Here is a 21,393-nt window from a genome sequence, read left to right on the forward strand (position 1 = left end):
GCTGAGAAGCACCCCTTCAGACCGGCACTACCTCAGGATTTTTTTTTTCACAGAACAGACTCCACTTGGCTCTCTAAACAGTATCATAAGAATAATGAAATAGAGAAATGGTTTCCTTTTTAGATAAATTTATCTACTCATCTATTTCGTCTTCAATCTTCTTATAGTGATTGAAGAAGAAATAGGTGAGTAGATAAATTTATCTAAAATGGAAACCATTTCTCTATTTCATCATTCTTATGATAAGGGAAATTTGTCATTGACATTGTGAGAGTGTCTCTAAACAGTATGCCTTACCACCAGGGGGTAAGGCTTACTGTTGAGGCACCTCTAGAAAAATATTAGGGAGGTGGAGGAAAGGGGGGACAGCTCCGCCGGGTTTGACATCCCCGAGGTCGGACCGACCCCCCAAACAGGGCCCACCCAAGCTCAGTCCAGCAACAAAAAGGGACAAAGTCCTAAACAAATTCCAACAGCCCTACCAAGGGAGATGGGTACAGCTCACCACACTTGCTAGAGACTGAGAGAAGACTGAAGTAATTAGGGAGCAGTCACATGATATATACTATACAGTTCCAAAGTTTTGTCTCAGTCTCTACCTGCTGGTCATGATGAGATATAACCTGCTTGTAAGATTAACCTATGCCGGTCTGGAGAGTTGCTAAAGAAACCTGGCTGTTTAGAGACAGTATTGGTTCATCTTGATTATGCTGTTATTTTTAGACAGACTGCTAGAATATATTGCTAAGATCATGACTTTTGATGAAAAGAGATTCTTGTCGTAGTCAAATTATTATACATTGAGCTGTAAGAAAGTGTACCGTATTTTCACGCAAATAACGCGCACCCGTGTAAAACGCGCACATGGGTATAGCGCGCAGAAATCACGATGATATGTACAAAAACTTTTGTATACCGCGCTCACGGGTATACCGCGCATGATGCCCGACGCTCCTTTCGCCCGCCCTGACTTTCCATGCGCTGTCCCGACTCTCCGTTCACCCCCCCTGACTTCCGTGCACTGCCCTGACTTTCCGTGCACTGTCCCGACTCTCCGTTCACCCCCCCTGACTTCCGTGCACTGCCCTGACTTTCCGTGCGCTGTCCCGACTCTCACATGGTCGGGTTGGGCCCATGTGCCTCAGGCCGCGCCCCCAGGTGGGACCTAAGGCTCCAGGGCCTATTCTGATTGGCCCACGCGCCTTAGGCCCCACCAGTAGGCGGAGCTTTAGGACGGATGGGCCAATCCGGCCTCATTCCTTCGTTGGCTGCCTGCCGGACAGGCGGGTTTGGCTCCCGTCTGTCCGGCCAACTACCAAAGGTACGGGGAAGGGGGGTGGGGGGTCGCCAGGGGGGTCGCGGGTCGGCTGGGGGGGCGGTCGGAGGTTCTTGGGGGGGGGCGGTCGTTGGGGGGAGGGGTGTTTGCGTCGAGGGCAGGAGGGCCTGGGATCTCTCCTGCCCGTAATGTAGTGCGGGGTGGGGTTAGGGGGTCGCCGTGGCCAGGAGGGTTTGGGCTCCCTTCTGGCCCGATATTGTCGGGAAGTCGGCGGTCCTTCGGGGTGGGGGTGCGAGTGGTCCTGCCGGGGGGGATGTATCGGACGTCGGGGAGTCGGCCGGGCAAGAGGGCTTGGGCTCCCTCTTGCTCCGATCGTGGATGCGGGTGCGGGTGGGAGCGCGTGCGAGCGGTCGTTCGGGGTGGGGGTGCGAGTGGTCCTGCCGGGGGGGGATGTATCGGACGTCGGGGAGTCGGCCGGGCAAGAGGGCTTGGGCTCCCTCTTGCTCCGATCGTGGGTGCGGGTGGGAGCGCGTGCGAGCGGTCGTTCGGGGTGGGGGTGCGAGTGGTCCTGCCGGGGGGGGGATGTATCGGACGTCGGGGAGTCGGCCGGGCAAGAGGGCTTGGGCTCCCTCTTGCTCCGATCGTGGATGCGGGTGCGGGTGGGAGCGCGTGCGAGCGGTCGTTCGTGGTGGGGGTGCGAGCGGTCCTGCTGGGGGGGTGAATCGGGCGTCGGGCGGGGTGGGAACTATGTTTAAAAACTTTTGTATACCGCGCTCACGCATATAACGCGCGAGGGGTATGCGCGGTAGGTAAAAACGCGTATAACGCGCGCGTTATATGCGTGAAAATACGGTATATTGCAAACTGATTTTATATCCATCAGGATCAATCTTTGATAGGTCTGTAAAGGTGAATCTGGAATCCCAGGAGGAAGCTATGATGAATCTTTTTTTGGTAACAAATCTGCTGAACTTATATCAGACTGAGAAGAAAAGCTGAATTCTAAATTTCTTGACAAAATTTAAACAGATTGACTTGAGTTTGAAAAGCAGGCTCTTCACCAGGACTCTGACCTGTGTCATAATCAATGTGAAATCTGAAAACTCTGCTGTGGTACATCTCTCTCTCCCCTTGGTTTCCAAGAGTCCTTTCTTTCCATACCATAGCTTTTACACCTTATTGAGATTTTAAATAATGGGGGATTTTCCTAACTTTATTTTTTTTAACAGAATTTGAATCTTTACACAATAAAATTCTTGCTGTAGAAATTAAGATAATAATCATATAGAAACTTAGATAACAAAAGGAAATGTGCTTATCCATTTTAGTCTCCAACTTAAGTGTCCTTTCAAGAAATAAAGCAAAGATATTTACATGTAGCAGATGTTCTCTAAGGACAGTAAGCATATATTCTCACATGTGGGACTCCCAAGATACCAGGATCATAACTCTAGACAAGGATAATGGATAGAAATTATAAGCCTGGCAAAACCCAGAGGGCTGGAGGGAAAGATATGGATTGAGGACCAAGTAGCTGCTTTGTAAATGTCCTTAATAGATGCAGAACGGAAATGAGCGACTGAGGCAACCATAGCTCAGATATCGTGGGACTTGTAGAGTCAACACTGCCTATGTAAATGTGAAGGAGAAATACAGTCTGCTACCCAAGTGGAAATGGCTCTCTTGTTAACAGGAGCACCAAGTCTGTTAGGGTCAAAAAGCTGGGAGGATCCTCTAGGAGGGTTTGTCCAATCCAGGAAGTATACCAGAGCATGTTTAAGGTCCAAGGTGTGAAGAGCTGCCTTTCCAGGATGTGTATGCGGCTTTGGAAAGGAAAAAAACAGTCAGAACTATGGATTGAGGTGGAATTCAGACTTTAAACTTCTGGAGAGCAGATATGGCATTAAGATCCCAAACTTCAGGTGGAGGCTTGATAGGTGGTTTAATGTAAAATAGACTTTTCATGAAATGGTCTACTAAGGGGCGAACAGAGAGAGGTTTTTTTTTATCCAAGGGAAAATGAAAAGCAATGATAACACTGAGATGTATGCAAACTAAAGTGGTTTTTAGACCAGAGTTAGAGAGGTGGAGAAGGTAATCTAGTATGGATGGCAGTGGACTGTTGACAGGTACCGGAGAATGCAAAATATAACAGGAAGAAAATCTCTTTCTCCATTTCAAGTAGAAACTGCACTTAGTGGAAGAGTTTTCTAGACGCTTCAATGACCACAGATGTGGCTAAGAGGGAGGAAACATTTACTTGCTTGGTAAAAGAAACCACACTGTTAGTAATAATGAGCAGGGGTCAGGAAGAAGAAGGGATCCCTCATTCTGCATCAGTAGTGTTGGGAATGGCTTCAACTTGCATGGTTTCTTGGTTGAGAGCTCCATGGAATTTGTCTTGGTGGATCTTTTTGTTTTGCTTTGGACAAAACTGTGATCCAACAAGCTATATTTTTCTGGATTCAGGACTAGATGGTGGTCAGTGAACCAAACAGCAATATGTCCGAGACAAGTTGGTAGAAGAAAGAGCTCAATATTGTAATCATCACTACAGTGTATTAGCAAGGAGCAACTACCTTATCTGCCATCAATGTAAAAATTAAGGTTTGACAAATTAAATGTTCAAATAAGAATCTTTGTGAAGAGGTAAAAGTATTTAAAAAATAAAGAAAGAGAATGTTAAGGAAACCTCATGACTGAAATTAAGGAAGATGCCCCTATCTCGCCTGACCTTATTACCTTATTCACAAAAAAGTCCAATGCCTTGCAGTGCATCAGAAAAATGAACTTCTAGTCCTTACTAGCCCTTTTTAGCTCTAGCTAGAAAACATCTTGTCCTTAGCACTATACTTTAAAACCTCTCACATTTGTGATGGAATGCAAGGTGCCTGCCCAGTAAAAAGGAAACACTTTTTTTTAGTGGGATAAATGCTCTATAACAGTGGTTCCCAACCCTGTCCTGGAGGATCACCAACCAGTCAGGTTTTCAAGATAACCCTAATGAATATGCATGGGGCAGGTTTGCATGCCCATCACCTCCATTATATGCAAATCTCTCTCTGCTTATTTATTAAGGCTATCCTGAAAACCCGACTGGCTGGTGGTCCTCCAGGACAGGGTTGGGAACCACTGCTCTAGAACAAGAGATAAGGTTTCAAGGAATTAAACTCAAGAGCAACTGTAGAAAACATTTCATCACAAAACTGAATGGCTTCCCAGTAGGGAGCAAAATAGTACTGGAATCCAAGAATGCATGGAATAAGCACAGAGGATCTTCAGTGGTGAAGCAGTAAAAGAAAACTGAGGTCTATAGCATTGCAACAGAAATTTGGTCCTTTAAATGGGACCTCTCATCTGCTGTTACATTCTGTATTTCAATGATGCAGTCCTTGAATCAAAGCTGCTTCACAGATGTAATGAACAGTCTGACTCATTTTACTATGTTAAAGAAAATCCAAATATAGGCACTGTAATGTTGATATATTAACCTCTTGTTCCTTCTAATGCATCATAGACCTGTTGTTGGTTTTTTAATCATATACCACTCATCCTGTACATGGCGTGTTTGTGGGCTTCAGCCCTATTTTATTTGCAACTATTATTACTAATCTACTACTACTACTATTAATTATTCCTATAGCGCTACCAGACGCACACAGCGCTGTACAGAGTCACAAAGAGTAAGAAAACAGTTCCTGCTCGAAAGAGCTTACAATCTAAACAGGCAAGACAGACAAACAGGATATCATGGATACAGTTAAGGGGAACGGTTAATCAGCTGGCTGGGTTGGAGGGCAGTGAGGAGTACAGGACAATCAAGCCATTGTGATATCACTGATGAGGTTGGCTCTTATTGGTGGAATGAGGCATTATGACATCAGAGGAGTAGGGTTAAGGATTGAAAGCTATATCAAAAAGGTGGGCTTTCAGTCTCCTTTTAAACAAGGGAAGGGGCTTGACGAACAAACTCGGGTAATTTATTCCAGGCATAGGGGGGCAGCTAGATGAAAGGAACGAAGTCTGGAATTGGCAGTGGAGGAGAAGGGTAACATTAAGAGTGACTTATCTAAGAAATGAAGCTCTCTGGGAGGTATATAAGGAGAGAGAAGCGAGGAGAGATATTGAGGGGCAGCAGAATGAACACACTTGTAAGTCAGAAATAAGATCTTGAAATGTATACGATGGCAGATAGGGAGCCAGTGAAGAGTTTTCTCCTTTCCACTAATATCACAACTCTGTATAAAATGCTTATGCTTACTGAATAGCTATAATGTTAACAAGAGTACTTCATTCATAATGTAAATAAGCAAAGAGTGATCAATAAATGGTACTCACTGCTCACAAAAAGAACAGTCCCACGGTGTTTTCCTCCAGACAAGCCGCAAAAAACATTTGTCCCATATGCACTTGAAAGTGATACATCACTCACTGTAATTTTAACACTTCTGCTACTTATATAAGTCATTGGATAAGAAGAGCCCTTATATTCGATAGACAGAATGCTTTGGTTTTTGCCTGCTATGCAGCAGAAAGTGACATTAGAGCCTGTTTTCACTATTTTGTCTTTGGGAAAGATGATTGGTTCTTCACTGTCCATTGAGTCTAGTCCTAAAAAGACAGATTAGTACAATACAGTGAATGTCTGACACATGTGGTCTAGTGCTTAGCATATCAAGATTTTAAAATTGGCATCAAACCATAGTCTCTGGATGATTAAAAGCTAAGCATTTTTCTTTGTTTCTATGTCAAAGTATTACATTCATGTCTTTTTAAATACGAATTACATGTCTTCTGCTGTTGAAAAACAAATAATTGCTAGACTGAAAAGATTAAGTTTAGCTTATAAAACACCCTTATTGTGGGACCAGTAGCATAAAAGTAGAGAAAATCTATCAACCAGGGCAGAAATAGCATCAAATCTTCTATAACATGTACAATGGCATACTTAATCCTACTTTCTTATCTGTGCAAATTCTTACATGTTTAGCAAAGCACGCTTCAAATGTCTGTTGCTATAAGTATGCTCTTTCATTAATCAAGTCTGCCCAACCTTGATTTCCACTATCCCCTCCTCTCCCTTAGAGATCCTACGTACTAAGCTGTCTTGAATTCAGATACCCTTTTTTGGGGAAATTCTGTATAGAACGTCGGTTTCTGCAGCCGCCTAAGAAGTAGCTGAGAATCACACACTGGCGCCCTATACAGAATCGCTTCTGCCCTAAGGGACAGATGCCTAACCCCGCCTAACCACCCCGATTCTCTAACCGGTGCCCATGTCATAGGCGCCAGTTAGAGAATCACGTTGCCGCTGAGCTGATTGAAGCAAGGGAATCTCCCAGCTGCAATCAACTGAGTGGCAGAGGCAGGAGGGATGCCCAATTCCTCCTGTCTCCACCCAATGCATTTTGGGATTACATTACAGGATGGTGTTGGGGGCTCAAGGATCTCACGTATGAAGAAAGATTAAAAAAATTGCAGCTGTACTCACTTGAGGAAAGAAGAGAACGGGGAGATATGATTGAAACATATAAGTACATCATGGGACGCATCGAGTCAGAAGATGATATCTTCTGGCTCATGGGACCCTCGACCACCAGAGGGCATCCGCTGAAAATCAGGCTGGCGACTCCAGGAAGTACTTCTTCACTGAAAGAGTAGTGGATCATTGGAACAGACTCCCACTCCAGGTGATAAAGGCCAGCAGCGTGACGGATTTTAAGAGAAAATGGGATACTCACGTGGGATCTTTAAGGGAATAAATTCAGGGGAGGGGATACTTGGAATGGGCAGACTTGGTGGGCTATAGCCCTTTTCTGCTGCTTGTTTCTATGTTTCTACATTACATTAGTGTTTTCTATCCCGCCACTACCTTTCAATTCTAGGCGGTTTACAAAGTTGATAGATAGAGTGAGCTTACATGCACTGAAGACTAGTATGAGCGATGGGTTTTGAGGGAGGGTTTATAAGATTTTTGTTAGCTCATTTGACAAATTTTTTGAAAAGCATGCAATTTTATGGGCCTAAAGCATTGCAAATAAACATTTTAAGAATAGAGAGTATGTGTGTGTGGGGGGGGGGGGAGTGAGTTCTAACTCATTTTGATTGAAAGAACATCAATAAAAGTACAACTTGTGATGCATGCTAGGTTCTGCATTGCACACAGAAAACCAAAGATCAACTCAATACTAGTGATATTTCAGGCCATCACTCCCAAAAATTTTAGTTCTTATTCAGTTCACAAAATTACAAGAAATAAAGCAAGAAATTAATTTTTTTTTTTTTTATTGTGAGCAAAACAGACTTAATTGCAAACTTATCAAGTACAGCCCTCTGAAAATCACACACAAATTACTTAGGGTCTCTTTTACAAAGCTATGGAAGTGATGCTGCCACTGTAAACGCAATGAAGCCCGTAGGAAGTGAAGGGTTTGGGTACACTGGGCATGGCCCAAGACTCTGATTGGCCAGATATCAAAGGCCACGCCCATGGCCTTTGGTATCTGGCCAGAGTCTTAGGCCCCTCCCTGGTGCATCCCAGGATGCACTAGAAAGGGGAAGGCATGCCATTGTGAAGCAGCGGGCCTGGTGGCTGGAAGGAGTAGGCATTCCTCTGGCCCACCTTACTACAAAAGGTACAGTGGTGGTGGTGGTGGTGGAGGGGGGTTTGGGTGGAGTTTCAGGTCTGAGGGGGTGCCAGGGTGGCGGGTTTGAGTCTGGGGGGAGGGTCAATTGGGTAGATCATGGGTTCGTGGGGCTGCTGGCAGAAGGGAGTGGGCATCCCTCCTGCCTATCGCAGTTTAGGGGGGGTCCTGGGTTCCAGCAGGAGGAATTGAGCATCCATCCTGCTGGGGACAGTGTCGGGTGGGGGTTTGAGATTGGTAGCAGGAGGAATTGGGCATCCCTCGTGCCAGGGACAATGTCGGGGGGTTTGGAGGTGGTGGCAGAATGGAGTGAGTATCGCTCCTGCCGGCTGACTTACAGTGGGGTTTGAGGGTTCCCTGCCGCAGCTGCTGAGCTGATCACAGCAGTGATCAGCTCAGCGGCCACATCTATTTGAAATGTAGGCCAGCATTTTAATGGCCTACATTTTCGACATCTGTTGCAGCTCTAGGGAAATGCCTAGGGCCACATAAACTTGCCCAAGGCCACTTCTGGATGAAAAATGGCACAGCCTTGGGTGAGCTTAGGTGTTCCTATGTGTCTCCCTAGACCCACAAAAATGCACAATGTAGGCCACTTGCCTCAGGTAGATTTTTTCTAAAAACGTGCATCCCAATTGTCCCTTTGTCTTCACCACCTCCACCGGGAGGCCATTTCAAGTATTCACCACCCTTTCCATAAAAAAGTATTCTCTGAGGTTACTTCTGAATCTATTCCTTTTCACCTTCATCCTATGCCCCTTCATTCCAGAACTTCCTCTGAATTGAAAGAGACTTGCCTCATGCGCAATTATGCCGCATAAGTATTTAAACATCTCTATGATATCTTTCCTATCTCCCCTTTCCTCAAAAGTATACATATTGCGATCTTTAAGTCTGTCTCCATATGCCTTATGCTGAAGACCACCGACCATTTTAGTAGCCTTCCTCTACTTCTTACCTCTATTTGGACGTTGAGTCTTTTTCCTGCAACCATGCTAAAGGTTTTTCTATCTATACTTTCAATTTATAATCCTGGTGTTGCTTCCATTCATTTCAGCCTGTAAACTACTTTGGTGCCTATAACATCTAAAAATCTATTAAACATATTTGCAAAATATGTCTCAGATAATGGTCAAGTTGGCAATATAAAAATCGCATCTAAGGGTTTTTTTTCCACTTTAATTTGTATTTTGTTCCTTAGTGCTGTATATACTAGAATAATAGCACTGGTCAACACTTATTTTGGTGCCTCAAATGTTAAGACCTGTTTCTGGGTATATTTGACCTGCTGATTCCAAAAATGGCACCAGTTTTTGCCTATCAGCTCTAGTTTTTGAGATACAGAACATGTGCCATATACCACTCTTCCCTCTGCTCGCCCATTAAAAAATCAGGATATTTTAATGTAGTGTTTAAATTAATATCTTTTAAGCATGAAGGAAACATATTAAATATTAAAAGAAAAGTGTACAACATGAAAATCTACTTATTTCATACCAAAAGCACAAGTTTATGATACAAACTTTCCAGTCATTCGACACACAAGAAGCTCCTTTTGTAAGACTTCTGAGAGTGGGATCTGCCAGGACAATCCCGCATTAGATTTCAACAATAGTCTGCCATCATGTGTGTATCCCATCTTCCTGGCTGGCTTCCATTGTTTTTATGTCTTGGTGAAATCTTTCACTTTGCTCTTCGCTTAAATCACCAAGGTTCTCTGGAAAGCGATTTAAGTGACTGTGCAGATAATGGACTTTAACACTCATGTTACAGCCAAGCCTGTTGAAATGAAAGAGCATATCCTCTACTAATTGTGTGTAGTTGTCAGCTTTCTTGTTGCCAAGAAAGTCTTTCACAAGAACAAATGAAGACCAGGCACATGATTTGATTTCAATCATTGATGCTATGAAATGTGGGTCATTTATAAGTTGTCTGATCTGTAAACCATCAAAAATTCCTGCCTTCAGTTTTTCCATGGTAAGTACAGGTAACATATGTGCCATGTATTAAATGCACGAACCATCTTTATTCAAAGCCTTTACAAATTGTTTCATCAGGCCTAGCTTTACATGTAGTGGTGGCAGTATGATTCGATCTCGTGCTACCAACCACCATATATTCCCAAGGAGGCCAAATTTTTTTTGCCCAATGTTCATGTTTGGCTCTACAGAAGATATCTTTTAAATAGTGGTAAAAAAATTAATAAATTCAACCATATCTAAGAAACTAGAGCTGATGTGATCTATCCATTGCAATTTTCTGAAGTAGCTCCCCAAATAGTTCCAGGAACAGGTCAAAAAGCCCAAAGCACCAAGAACATTTTTTTGTGTTGGCCTGTGTAGTTTTTGAAAGCTGCTTAGCCACCCCCATCATTACAAATTAAAGTTAAATGCAGGTTGTAGTACAAGTTTCAAGTTTATTAGGTTTTTATATACCGCCTATCAAGGTTATCAAGCGGTTTTACAATCAGGTATTTGAGTATTTTTCCCTCTCTGTCCTGGTGGGCTCATAATCTATCTAACGTACCTGGGGCTATGGAGGACTGAGTGACTTGTCCAGGGTCACAAGGAGCACCGCGGGGGTTTTGAAAGCTGCTTAGCCACCCCCATCATTACAAATTAAAGTTAAATGCACTACAGCATTAACTGTAAAACACCTTCAGCCCCATATTCAAAAAACATTTGTCTACATAGTCGCAGTCATTGTATGGCAAGTGTTGGCATTATCCAGACGGTGATATTTTAATAGTGCTGAGGCATAACAAGGACAGACTGAAATGTGTCTTTATATCAGATGGTCAACAAAATAAAGCAGCTATTTGGATAACTATATAAATATGGTTGATCTCATTGAGAACTGCACAACTTTCCAGATAGTGACTCAATATTGCCACTATCCATATTGCTAGTGCTAGTTGTCACTGACTCTCGAACATATGTTCAATGCCACCACTTCTGCAGATAGCTGTGCTGAATATACATGGACAATTTAAACACCAACTAGCAGGTAAAACAAACGTGGACCACAGCATTTCAGTACTGACCTGTTTATTTTCAACTAGTGTTTCTAGAATACTGTTGAAAATAGGACACTGTGAAAAAGGACACATGAAAATATTGCTAACCTAAAAGAGTCTTCCAAGAGGTCCACTCACTCCAGACTTTATTTGTAGGAAACCTGGGATCATCTACTGCACTCCTGATTCTGACTGAGTGGGATGTACACTGCAGAGGAAGATCTGAATGCCAATTCCATCTCAGACCTTTATCCGACTTTGAAAGCATTGTGCTGTAGTTGCCCTACAAAATAGTATGATAGTAATTTCAGTACAAGACTCAGTATGTTCCTTGAATGATTAAAAAAAAAGTACACTGTGCAGTAGATTATTCTTATGTGAAGAGACAGATTTAGCAACATTAGGACAGAGTGCATTACAGTTCATACCGTATGTCATATGCAAATCCCCTCAGTACTGAATCTTGTTTTATTAAAAAATCTATGAGGGTGAATGAAGACTTTGCTTGGAATATGCCACCATGCCATCACTTATATTTAAACACTATGGGCTCATTTTCAAAAAAGAGAGACGTCCAAAATACAGCATAAACCAGCACTTGGGACATCTTGTCTGACTAGTCAAAATATCCAAGTGGGCATTCTCAAAACAGACTTTCTAGACGTCTTTCTGGTCACTTTCTCTCCAGTGCATTTAAATCTTAACGGTGTGTTTTGGGCGTGTTTAGGGTGGGCTTAAGATTTAGACGTTCTGCAGGATTAACAAAACGTCCGGGGCAAGATTTAGATGTATGGAGCTATACCTGTTTTAAAAACGAATAAGAATCATAAAGGTGCCCAAACTAACCAGATGACCACTGGAGAGATTAAGGCTTGACCCCCCCTTTACTCCTCCAGTGGCCACCAACCCCCTCCCACTACCCAAAATATGTGAAAAAACCCAGTACTTTCCAACCTGTCTTACAGATTCACATGACTCATATACATCTCCACAGCAGAGCAGAGGGGCACTCTAAGGGTTACTGCAATGAACGTTACATTAAAAGTCCCAGGTTGGAGGAAGTGACATCACCAAGAAGATGGCAGCCTAAAACTGAGGCTCTGTCTTATACTCCAAGCAGCCTCAATGCCCCTCATGTCGGCGGTGGCTTGTCATCTTTTTATTGGGTGCCGGTGACGGCTGAACCCTCTGGGCTTCCTGGGGGCCGAGTGTCTAAAAAAAGGGTTTGAAGATGGATTGCTATTGAAGGCAAACAGGCAACAGATCAAAGGCTCACTGGTGTGCATGTGGATCCTGAGTTTACATTTCTCCTGCCTGCGTGAGGTGAAAGAAAGGCGGACCTCATGTAGAAGGCGCTGGATAAGCATGGTGAAGGTTTCCGGGGGTTAAAGCAACTTGGTATGTGGCAAGCTGGGCAGTGAGTGGTGGGAGAAGGGACAGTTGAAAAAGAACACACTGCAGAAAGCACAGTTACTTACCGTAACAGTTATTATCCAAGGCAGCAGGCAGATATTCTCAACAGTGGATGACGTCACCAACGGAGCCCCGCAGTGGACAGCCTCACAAGCAGACTTGCTTGAAGATCTTTTGTAAAAGCTTACGAGTGCTGCACTGCGCATGCGCGAGTGCCTTCCCACCCGAGTCAGGGCGCGCGTCTCCTGTGAGGTACCTCAGTTCAGATAACTAGCTAAGAAGCCAATCAGGGGAGGAGGGGTTGTGAGAATATCTGCCTGCTGTCCCTGGATAACAACTGTTACGGTAAGTAACTGTGCTTTATCCCAGGACAAGCAGGCAGCCTATTCTCAACAGTGAGTGACCTCTAAGCTAAGCATAGTAGGATGGAGGGAGAGTTGGCAAGTTAAGAAAAAGGATTTTGTAAAACAAAATGGCCAAAATGGCCATCCCTTCTGGAGAAAGTATCCAGACAGTAATGAGAGGTGAATGTATGAACCGAGGACCAAGGGCAGCCTTGCAGATTTCCTCAATAGGAGTTGATCTGAGGAAAGCTATTGCTCGAACTCTGTAGCCGCCATTGCTCGAACTCTGTGGCCCATGATTCGACCCTGAAGAGGGAGACCAGCCTGAGCATAGCAGAAAGAGATGCAAGCCCCAACTTATTTGGATCAAAGGAGATGAAAAGTTGTGGGGCTGTTCTGTGAGGTTGAGTGAGTTGCAAGTAGAAAGCCAAGGCATATTTACAGTCCAAAGTATGGAGCGCCACTTCTCCAGGGTGAGAATGAGGCTTTGGAAAAAATACTGGAAGACCAATAGATTGATTAATGTGAAATTCTGAGACAACTTTAGGCAAGAATTTTGGATGAGTACGAAGGACCACTTTGTCATGGTGGAAGATTGTGAAAGGTGGATCCGCAACCAAGGCTTGTAACTCACTGACTCTTCGAGCAGACGTGAGGGCAATCAGGAACACCACTTTCCAAGTAAGATACTTGAGATGAGCCTTATCAATTGGTTCAAATGGAGGCTTCATCAATTGAGCCAGGACAACATTGAGATCCCAGACCACTGGAGATGGTTTGAGTGGTAGATTTACATTAAAAAGTCCTTTCATGAAGCGGGAAACCACAGGGTGTGCAGACAGAGGTTTCAAATCAAGAGGCTGATGAAAAGCAGCAATCGCACTGAGATGGACTCGGATAGACGTAGACTGGAGTCCAGATTGTGATAAGTGAAGTAAATAATCCAAAACCGAAGCCAAGGATGTAGACATTGGCTCCATTTGGCGAGTAGAACATCAAGTAGAAAAATCTAGTCCATTTCTGGCCATAACACTGCCTAGTGGACGGCTTTCTGGAAGCTACCAAAATGTCCTGTACAGATTGAGAAAAATGTAGAGTCAGTTAGGTTGAAAGGTACCAAGCTGTTAAGTGTAGAGACTGCAGATTGAAATGAAGTAAGGATCCTTGACTCTGAGTAAGCAGAGAGGGAAAAACTGGTAGAAGTAGAGGCTCCCTGGTGCTGAGTTGAAGTAGAAGAGAGCACCACGGTTGTCTGGGCCACCGAGGAGCTATCAGAATCATGGTGGCATGTTCTGTCTTGAGTTTGACAAGAGTCTTGAGAATCAGAGGGAATGGAGGGAAGGCATAGAGAAACTGACCCGTCCAGTACAGGAGGAAATCATCTGCCTCGAAACACTGGGGAGAGTAAATCAGGGAGCAGAACTGAGGCAGTTTGTTGTTGAGGGGAGACGCAAAGAGGTCTATCTGAGGGGTTCCCCCATTGAGCAAACACGTGATGGAGAGGCGAGGAATTGAGTGTCCATTCGTGAGGTTGCAGAAGACAACTCAATTTATCCACCAGACAGTTGTGCTGACCTTGAATGTATACAGCTCTGAGAAAGATGTTCTGATGGATTGCCCAATCCCACAGCTTCAGAGCTTCTTGACAAAGGGAGTGAGATCCCGTACCTCCCTCTTTGTTGACATAGTACATGGCGACTTGGTTGTCCGTCCGGACAAGGACTACGTTGTCGTGAAGAAGGTGTTGAAAGGCTTTGAAAGCATTGAAAATCGCTCTGAGTTCCAACAGATTGATGTGACAAAGACGGTCCACGGCTAAGTGGTTTCTTCTTTTTCATCTGCCTCTTTTGCAATATTCTGGACCGTAGTGCTACAGTGCTCACTTGCCCACAATATCACGATTTGGGGCGGTGTGCCCCGGCGTGCTGTTTGATATCACTCTGCAGGCTATCACAGTGCTTTTTTCTACATTTTTTGTTCATATGCAGGAGTGTTTATTTTGAAGAAGTGGAGTTTTTTGCCAAATGAGGTAGAACTGAGGCTTTTTCTCCACTTCTTTCTTCTTTTTTTCCTGCTGCTCTATGTTGTGCTGTGTGGATGATTTATTTACGTGATTAAGGCCTTTTAGTGTTGCAGAGTGTGTATCTATTTCCGTGTAGGGTTCTGATTTGAGTGGAACATATGGGGATAAATTCCCCCATTAAGCATTCAAAAATTTTACAACACTTACAGCGTCATAAGGTGGATGTGGCCTTATCTCCAGGAGACTCATTTGTCTGATCTTGAACATATGAAATTGAAGCAATGGTGAGTGGGGGAGTGTGTTGCAGCTTCTGCATTGGGGAAACAAAGGGGAGTAACGATTCTGTTCCGTAAGGGTATCCTAGATAACTTACAAATTTTGGCTAGAGATGGGAAGGGCAGATATGTGCTTTGTCGAGGGGTGATCACGCAGCAGGACATGGTATTTTGCTGTGCCTATGCTCCTAATGAAAATGATTTGGCATTTTATGCTAAATTGACCAGTTTGTTGTTGCCCTATGCCCAGGTCTCCCTGATTGTAGGGGGAGACTTTAATGCTGTTTGTGATTCTAGTTTGGATTGCACGGGACCGGGGGGTGCCCTATGTCGAGCAAGGGAAAGGGAACTCCAAAAATTTAGTGATAACCTGGAATTAATCGACTCCTGGAGGGTATTACATGGCACTGAGAGGTATTATACTCATATGTCCCGGGCACACGGTACGCAGTCTCGCATAGATTATATTTGGGTGACGGAACAGGTGTTTCGAAAGCTGAAGCAGGCTGAGATAGTTCCTTATACAATTTCTGATCATGCCTGGGGAAGTGGCGTGGGTATTTCCGCTTGCATTGTATAAAGATTCGAACTATAGGGAACGGTTGTTGAAAACATGGAATGAATACAAACAACATATGCTCATGCGGAAGGGGACCCCATCTTATTTTGGGAAGCGGTGAAGGCGGTGTTGAGGGGGGATACCCTTAGTTATAGTAGTCATCTTAAGAAAGCTAGAGATAGGGAAATTCTGCGTTTAGAGAAGGATGTTGCTAAGGCCCGGAGGCGGTATGGCCAGTCTGGTGATCTCATGCACAAACAAGTGGCCCTTAATTCTCTACTACATCAGCGGGCGAGTAAATCTTTTGCTTATTATAAGTACCAGCTTTATAGATACGGGAATAAGGGGGGGGGGAAGCTACTGGCTTGACTGGTTTCTACCAGGACGGGTCCACGTAGGGTTCAGGCTCTGAGGAATGAGCAGGGGAAGAGAGTTACAACTGACCCGGAGATCAGAGATATATTTTTTCACTATTTTAAGAATCTTTATGCCTCCCCGTCGGAGGCGGGTGTAACGGCGGGGCCCTATCTGGATGGAATAGCGTTGCCTCGTATCTCTTAGACATACAGGGAGCGTTTGAAAGCACCAATAACACCAGAGGAAGTGTATTGGGCAATAGGGAATAGTCCTTTGTTGAAGGCGTCGGGCGAGGATGGCATGCGCATTGAATTTTATAAGCTCTTAGGTGAGGAGATCATTCAGCCACTTGCTCAGATGTTTACTGTCATGGTTGGTGCAGAGGCTTTACCGGAGGGTATGAACACGGCACGCATCTTGCTGTTGCCTAAACCGCATAAAGACCCTGAACAAGCAGGTTCCTATCGACCTATTTCCTTATTGAATACGGAGGTTAAATTGTTAGCGAAAATCATGGCAAAATGGATGGCTGCTGTGCTTCCCTCCCTTATACACGAAGCTCAGGTGGGATTTATGAAAGGACGAACTATAGCTAAAAATGTAAGAAAATTGTTGCTGTCTTTGGAACAGCGGGTGGCGAGCAATTTCTCATCTGTGCTGGTTAGTTTTGATGCCGAAAAGGCGTTTGACAGGCGAGGTGGGATTTTCTTTATGATACTTTAGCGGCCTATGGTTTTGATGGTTTTTTTTTGTATCGGCGGTGTGAACATTGTATGCTTTTCCACAGGCTAGAATAGTGTTGAAAGATTTCGAAATGGACAGGTTCCTGATTTCTAGGGGGACGAGACAGGGTTGCCCCTTATCGCCGTCGTTGTTTGTGCTTACATTGGACCCCCTAATTCGGGATATTTATGCTAGCAATTAGTCAAAGATAGGATAAGTGGCTCAGGTGGGGGGAAAGGGTGGTTTGACATTTTTGGGGTTCATAAGAGTACAGGGCTTTGGAGTACCTTTCTACCCTCATTAATCTCACTTGCCCTATGTAGAGAAGGAAGGTGAGGGAGTTTGGTTGATGTTACTCTTTTATTGTATATGCTTGTTCTATTATTGTATATGATGTATTATTATTTGTACTGTGCACCTTTGGGGTGTGCTGGTGTTGTATTTGCTGTGTTTGCATCAATAAAAATTGTTTGAATCTAAAAGTCCCAGGTCAGATGTCACTATAGCTTGCTTATATGGTGAGCTATCCAAAACCTACTGTACCTACATAAAATGACACCTGCAGGCATAAGGGCTACTGTTGTGGTGTTCAGGTTGGTACAGTAAGTTTTGGGTGGGTTTTGGAGGGCTCACCATACAATATAAGCAGGTTATAATGATGTGTACCTTGGACTTTTTATGTGACATTCATTACAGTACCTCTTAGAGTGCCCCTCTGCTGTGCTCAGCTGTCTATGAACAGTTTGCTATGAATGCTGGCTGCTTGAATGTCCGAGAAGCTTGCTTTTGTGCATTTTTCATGTGGATGTCTTTGGCCCAAAAAGACAGACGTACCAGTACTAAGGGCTAAAACATCTACATAAGTCATTTAAAAAAAAAAAAAAAAAAAAGATAGATGTCTTGTGGTTTTGAAAATGAACCTTATCTCTACTGGATTTCTGTACGTCTTTCTCAAAATGTCCAAACTCAGACTTAGATGTCCTATTGAAAATGCCTCTCCATGTAGGAAATTCTGCAAAGGCTGCCTAAAGTTAGGCAGTGGTAGGCGTCTGAAGCTTGCCTACTGGCGCCTAACTTAATTTTTTAAAATCAGCATTAAGTAGTGCGATAATTGAATGCACCATTAAAAGTCTATTACAAAACAATTAACATAGAAAACAAGGTGTTAATTATCTTCCGCAACCAGCACCTACATCTCTGACACATAGCAATGCCTAGTGACACCTAATGTGGAAGCAGGCATAGTTAGGGGCAATGCCAGAATTTGGCTTCACTAGGCGTCACTATGTACGATTCTCTGATGCACCTGGGCACCAGAAATGTAGGCTCTTGGCCTACATTTCCAGTGCCAAGAGTCTATGGTAGCTGTGATTCTGGAAATGGTGCCTATCTGTGATTGACATGCGGCAGGTGCCCATTTTATAGGCACTTGCCGCAGCAGGCACCACTTCCAGAGTTAGCCCTATGGTTTTAAATGTCCATACACGTGTGATTTGGTGCTGCCACTGGCTTTGAGACTCTTGTTGAATGTTGGATAACGTCACTTTGAGAAATTCAGGGGTTTTCCCTCACTGAAACTGCAGTTATACACCTGAGCAGCAGGGAGCATTAGACAATCTGTAGGAACTACCTGTACAAGAAAGCACTGAGCTTTGCAGCTCAGTGCTGAAACCCATTAAGGAAATAATGCAGCTCTGCTGAGTCAGAAGTGGTAGGACTCAGGCAGGGAGAAAGATATCTGCCTAGCTCAGAATCATTCAGAGAGGTCCCTGAGAGAGAGATCCCCAAGGGAGAGAGAGACTTCCACCTTTCCTAGCTGTAGGCTGAGAGAGAGCCTTGGAAAGGACTAAAGTGTATAAGAATATCCAGGGGTGACTGGTCTCTGCTTGGCTATGGTAAGCCAACCTCATATACTGAATATATTATGGAACTCAGTGTTGGGACAGAATAAAGTCCTGCGACAAATAAAGACTGAAGTGTGAAACTGAATTAATGCTCTATGAATTATGACATTGTTTTGCCTTCCCTGAGCCTGTGAAGAAACAGGCTCAGGTCTGGAAAATAATAAAAGTTTTGTTCCACCTTTTAAAGTGGTTTGTGTGAATGTCCTGCTTATCCTCATAGAAATATATTTTAACACAATCTTTTAGTAGGCCATCTTGGGGAAACCTCTGGGAGTGTTCATGCAGCCTTGCTTTATCTGGGGCCCCTCTCCCAGAAGGTATGTTCTTCTAATTCCTTAATCTTTTAGTAGGGCTATCTTGGTGTTTGGAATCCTTCCTCAGATGGAAGTCTGCTGCTGGTTATTTCATATTTGTAGATGTTCTGGGATTCAAGTTCCCTTGTTGCTTCTTCAGACTGAACTTCTTTCTCACTGTTCTTCTCCTTCTCCTATAAAGGTAGTGGCAATGTTCTGTTCCCGGTTCAGGTTCTACCAGGAATGATTGCAACAGTTGAAGAGCTTCACTTCTTTTACAACATGTCTGCTCTTTCCATTTGCACTGAATGGGCTAGCCAGTCAAAAGCTCACCTTACATTAACAGTGCAGTAGACAGGAGGCTTAATCAAAAGACAAATCCCCACCCCCCAAAAAAACCCTCTAGACTTTTTATTTATCTCCCGGCTTATATATGGCAGCCAACATTTACTAAACTATATACTTATCAAAATATCAAACATAAGTCATCCAAATGCTGACTGTATGTCTAACATAAGGAGGAAAAAACGACCTCAAATTCCTTAAATAGGCAATTAAATCAATATATGCCTGATATAAATCCAAGATATATACCCAATTAAATTGGCTAGGGAGTCAATTAGTATCAATTGGCACTAAATCAGAATCAATTTAAAATTAGGCATACATTTTGCTTTGTGCTATTCTATAACGATCTATGCCAAAATCCTAGATGTGCAACCCGAAAAAGGGGTGGCGGGGTGGCTATGAGAAGTGCATGGGCAGGCTGGGAGCATCCTAAAATCTGTGCATAGTGTTATAGAATACCAAGGATGTGGGCCCAAATTGGATGCCGGGAATTACACTCAAATGTGGGCAACAAAATCAGCACTCAATGCTATTCGATAGTGAATGTTCATCTCTGGGTGCCCATTATAGGCTAGTGTTGAGCGTTGATTTTTTTTCAGTGCCAATTTTTGAGTGTCATTTACTGAATCTAGCTTTATGTGTCCCAGTTTTCCCAACAAATGGCGACTCCTATTACTGTTTACTGCTATCAATCCTTTTTCCAAAATAATTATGGTAAGAAAAGAGTCAACCACAATATACTGGTGAAGCCTCTAGAGGTTTCTGCACTCCTAAGTAGGGCAGAGCTTTACTCAGCCTCTTTCCTAGAACCTCACCCAAGTATATAAATTTCATGATTTGCCTGAACCCAATAATCCCCAGTACAAGGGACTTACATATGCTTCTGGCTTTCCTCATGGTTGAGGGTTTTTTTTTTTTATTTGTTTTATATCTTGCATTCCCCCTTGCAAATCATTCTGACTCACTAATGAGTATGTAGCAACCTACAATTTTGGAACCGCTGGAATGAGTAAACAGAAACTGAAACAGCTTCAAACAACAAACCGGACAGTAAATTTATTTATCGTGCTTTTACAACTATACTGTTACCAAAACTGACACATGGTTTCTGAAATGAAAATTATGAATTACAAAATTATAACTATTATACACACAAATAGCCCTGAACAAATGTAAACCGTACTAGTTTTATGATTTGCATTGATACAGATAATTTCCAAAATTTACAAGGAGCACTTACCATCCATATAATGTTCCTCTCTTCAGTCTGACTGACTTGAATCTGAAACAGCATTTTTAATTCAGATTCATAACCCCAGTCAGTTACATTCCACTCCAGAAACAAATGTTCTTGAAAAGAATCATTAGAGACCTTAAGATTCAAAGGTGGCACTACAACAGGTTCTAGAAAAAAACAATTTAAAATCTTACTTGTTATATAACAGAAAAGCCAGAACTAGCCTATAATTTTAGCCATTTATTCTCTACTTACCATTACTGTGATACAATAGGCTGATAACAGTTCGTTCATACCGTGTTTCCCCAAAAATAAGACACTGTCTAATGCCAGCATTGAGCTGGTGTTAGTTTGTGGCGCGTAGCGCAAGTTAGTGCGCGCAGCAATGCAGCGCATGCTAAAAATGCTAGCGCACCTTAATAAAAGGAGCCCTTAAAGATCTCAATCTGTATACTTTGGAGGAAAGGCGGGAGATATGATAGAGAGCTTAGGCCAAGAAATAAGCCAGAACCAAGTAAAATTAACAAAATTATGCTCACCAAAGACTGGGAGGCAACCTGTTGCTCTGTTGAACAGAAAACTACCAGTACTTTGAGGTAGCTGTCAGCAGGTAAAATAAAAGCAGTTCTCCTGATAAACACTCAGGAAGCAAAAAATAAACTGCCAAGCTGAAGCATAAAAATACTGGAAAATGCAGAAACAGCATAAAATAAGAATAATGAGCATGTTGTATTCACAGAGGACAAGGAGCTCAGTGCAAGGTAGCTTCTTGTCATATACCATTAATTAGAAACTCAAAATACACTGAAATTACAGCCTTGGAAGCTTAATGTCCACCAGAAAGCAAGAAAAAAGAATGAAAAAATAGAGACATAGCTGAAGTAAAATTAGAAGCAGAAGAGTAAATACAAACTGCTTTTCAAAAGACTGGCCACACAGACGTTCCAATAAATTCTGCCTCAAGTCATATTCCACAAAGCA

At 43.2% G+C, this 21,393-nt stretch overlaps 1 protein-coding gene across 1 annotated transcript in view; it reads right to left on the reverse strand.

Annotated features, from left to right (window-relative positions):
- The window catches only part of OSMR (oncostatin M receptor), a 204,052-nt gene that overhangs the window by 145,145 nt on the left and 37,514 nt on the right, over positions 1-21,393 (reverse strand). The window contains exons 4-6 of the mRNA XM_033932579.1: positions 20,416-20,579; positions 11,045-11,219; positions 5,615-5,887 (exon numbers count right to left, since the gene is read on the reverse strand). Coding sequence (XP_033788470.1) covers positions 5,615-5,887; positions 11,045-11,219; positions 20,416-20,579 — 612 coding nt within the window. The remainder of the gene's footprint in view (positions 1-5,614; positions 5,888-11,044; positions 11,220-20,415; positions 20,580-21,393) is intronic.

Source organism: Geotrypetes seraphini, chromosome 1, assembly GCF_902459505.1.
Source record: "Geotrypetes seraphini chromosome 1, aGeoSer1.1, whole genome shotgun sequence".
In the NCBI taxonomy this organism is placed as follows: domain Eukaryota; kingdom Metazoa; phylum Chordata; class Amphibia; order Gymnophiona; family Dermophiidae; genus Geotrypetes; species Geotrypetes seraphini.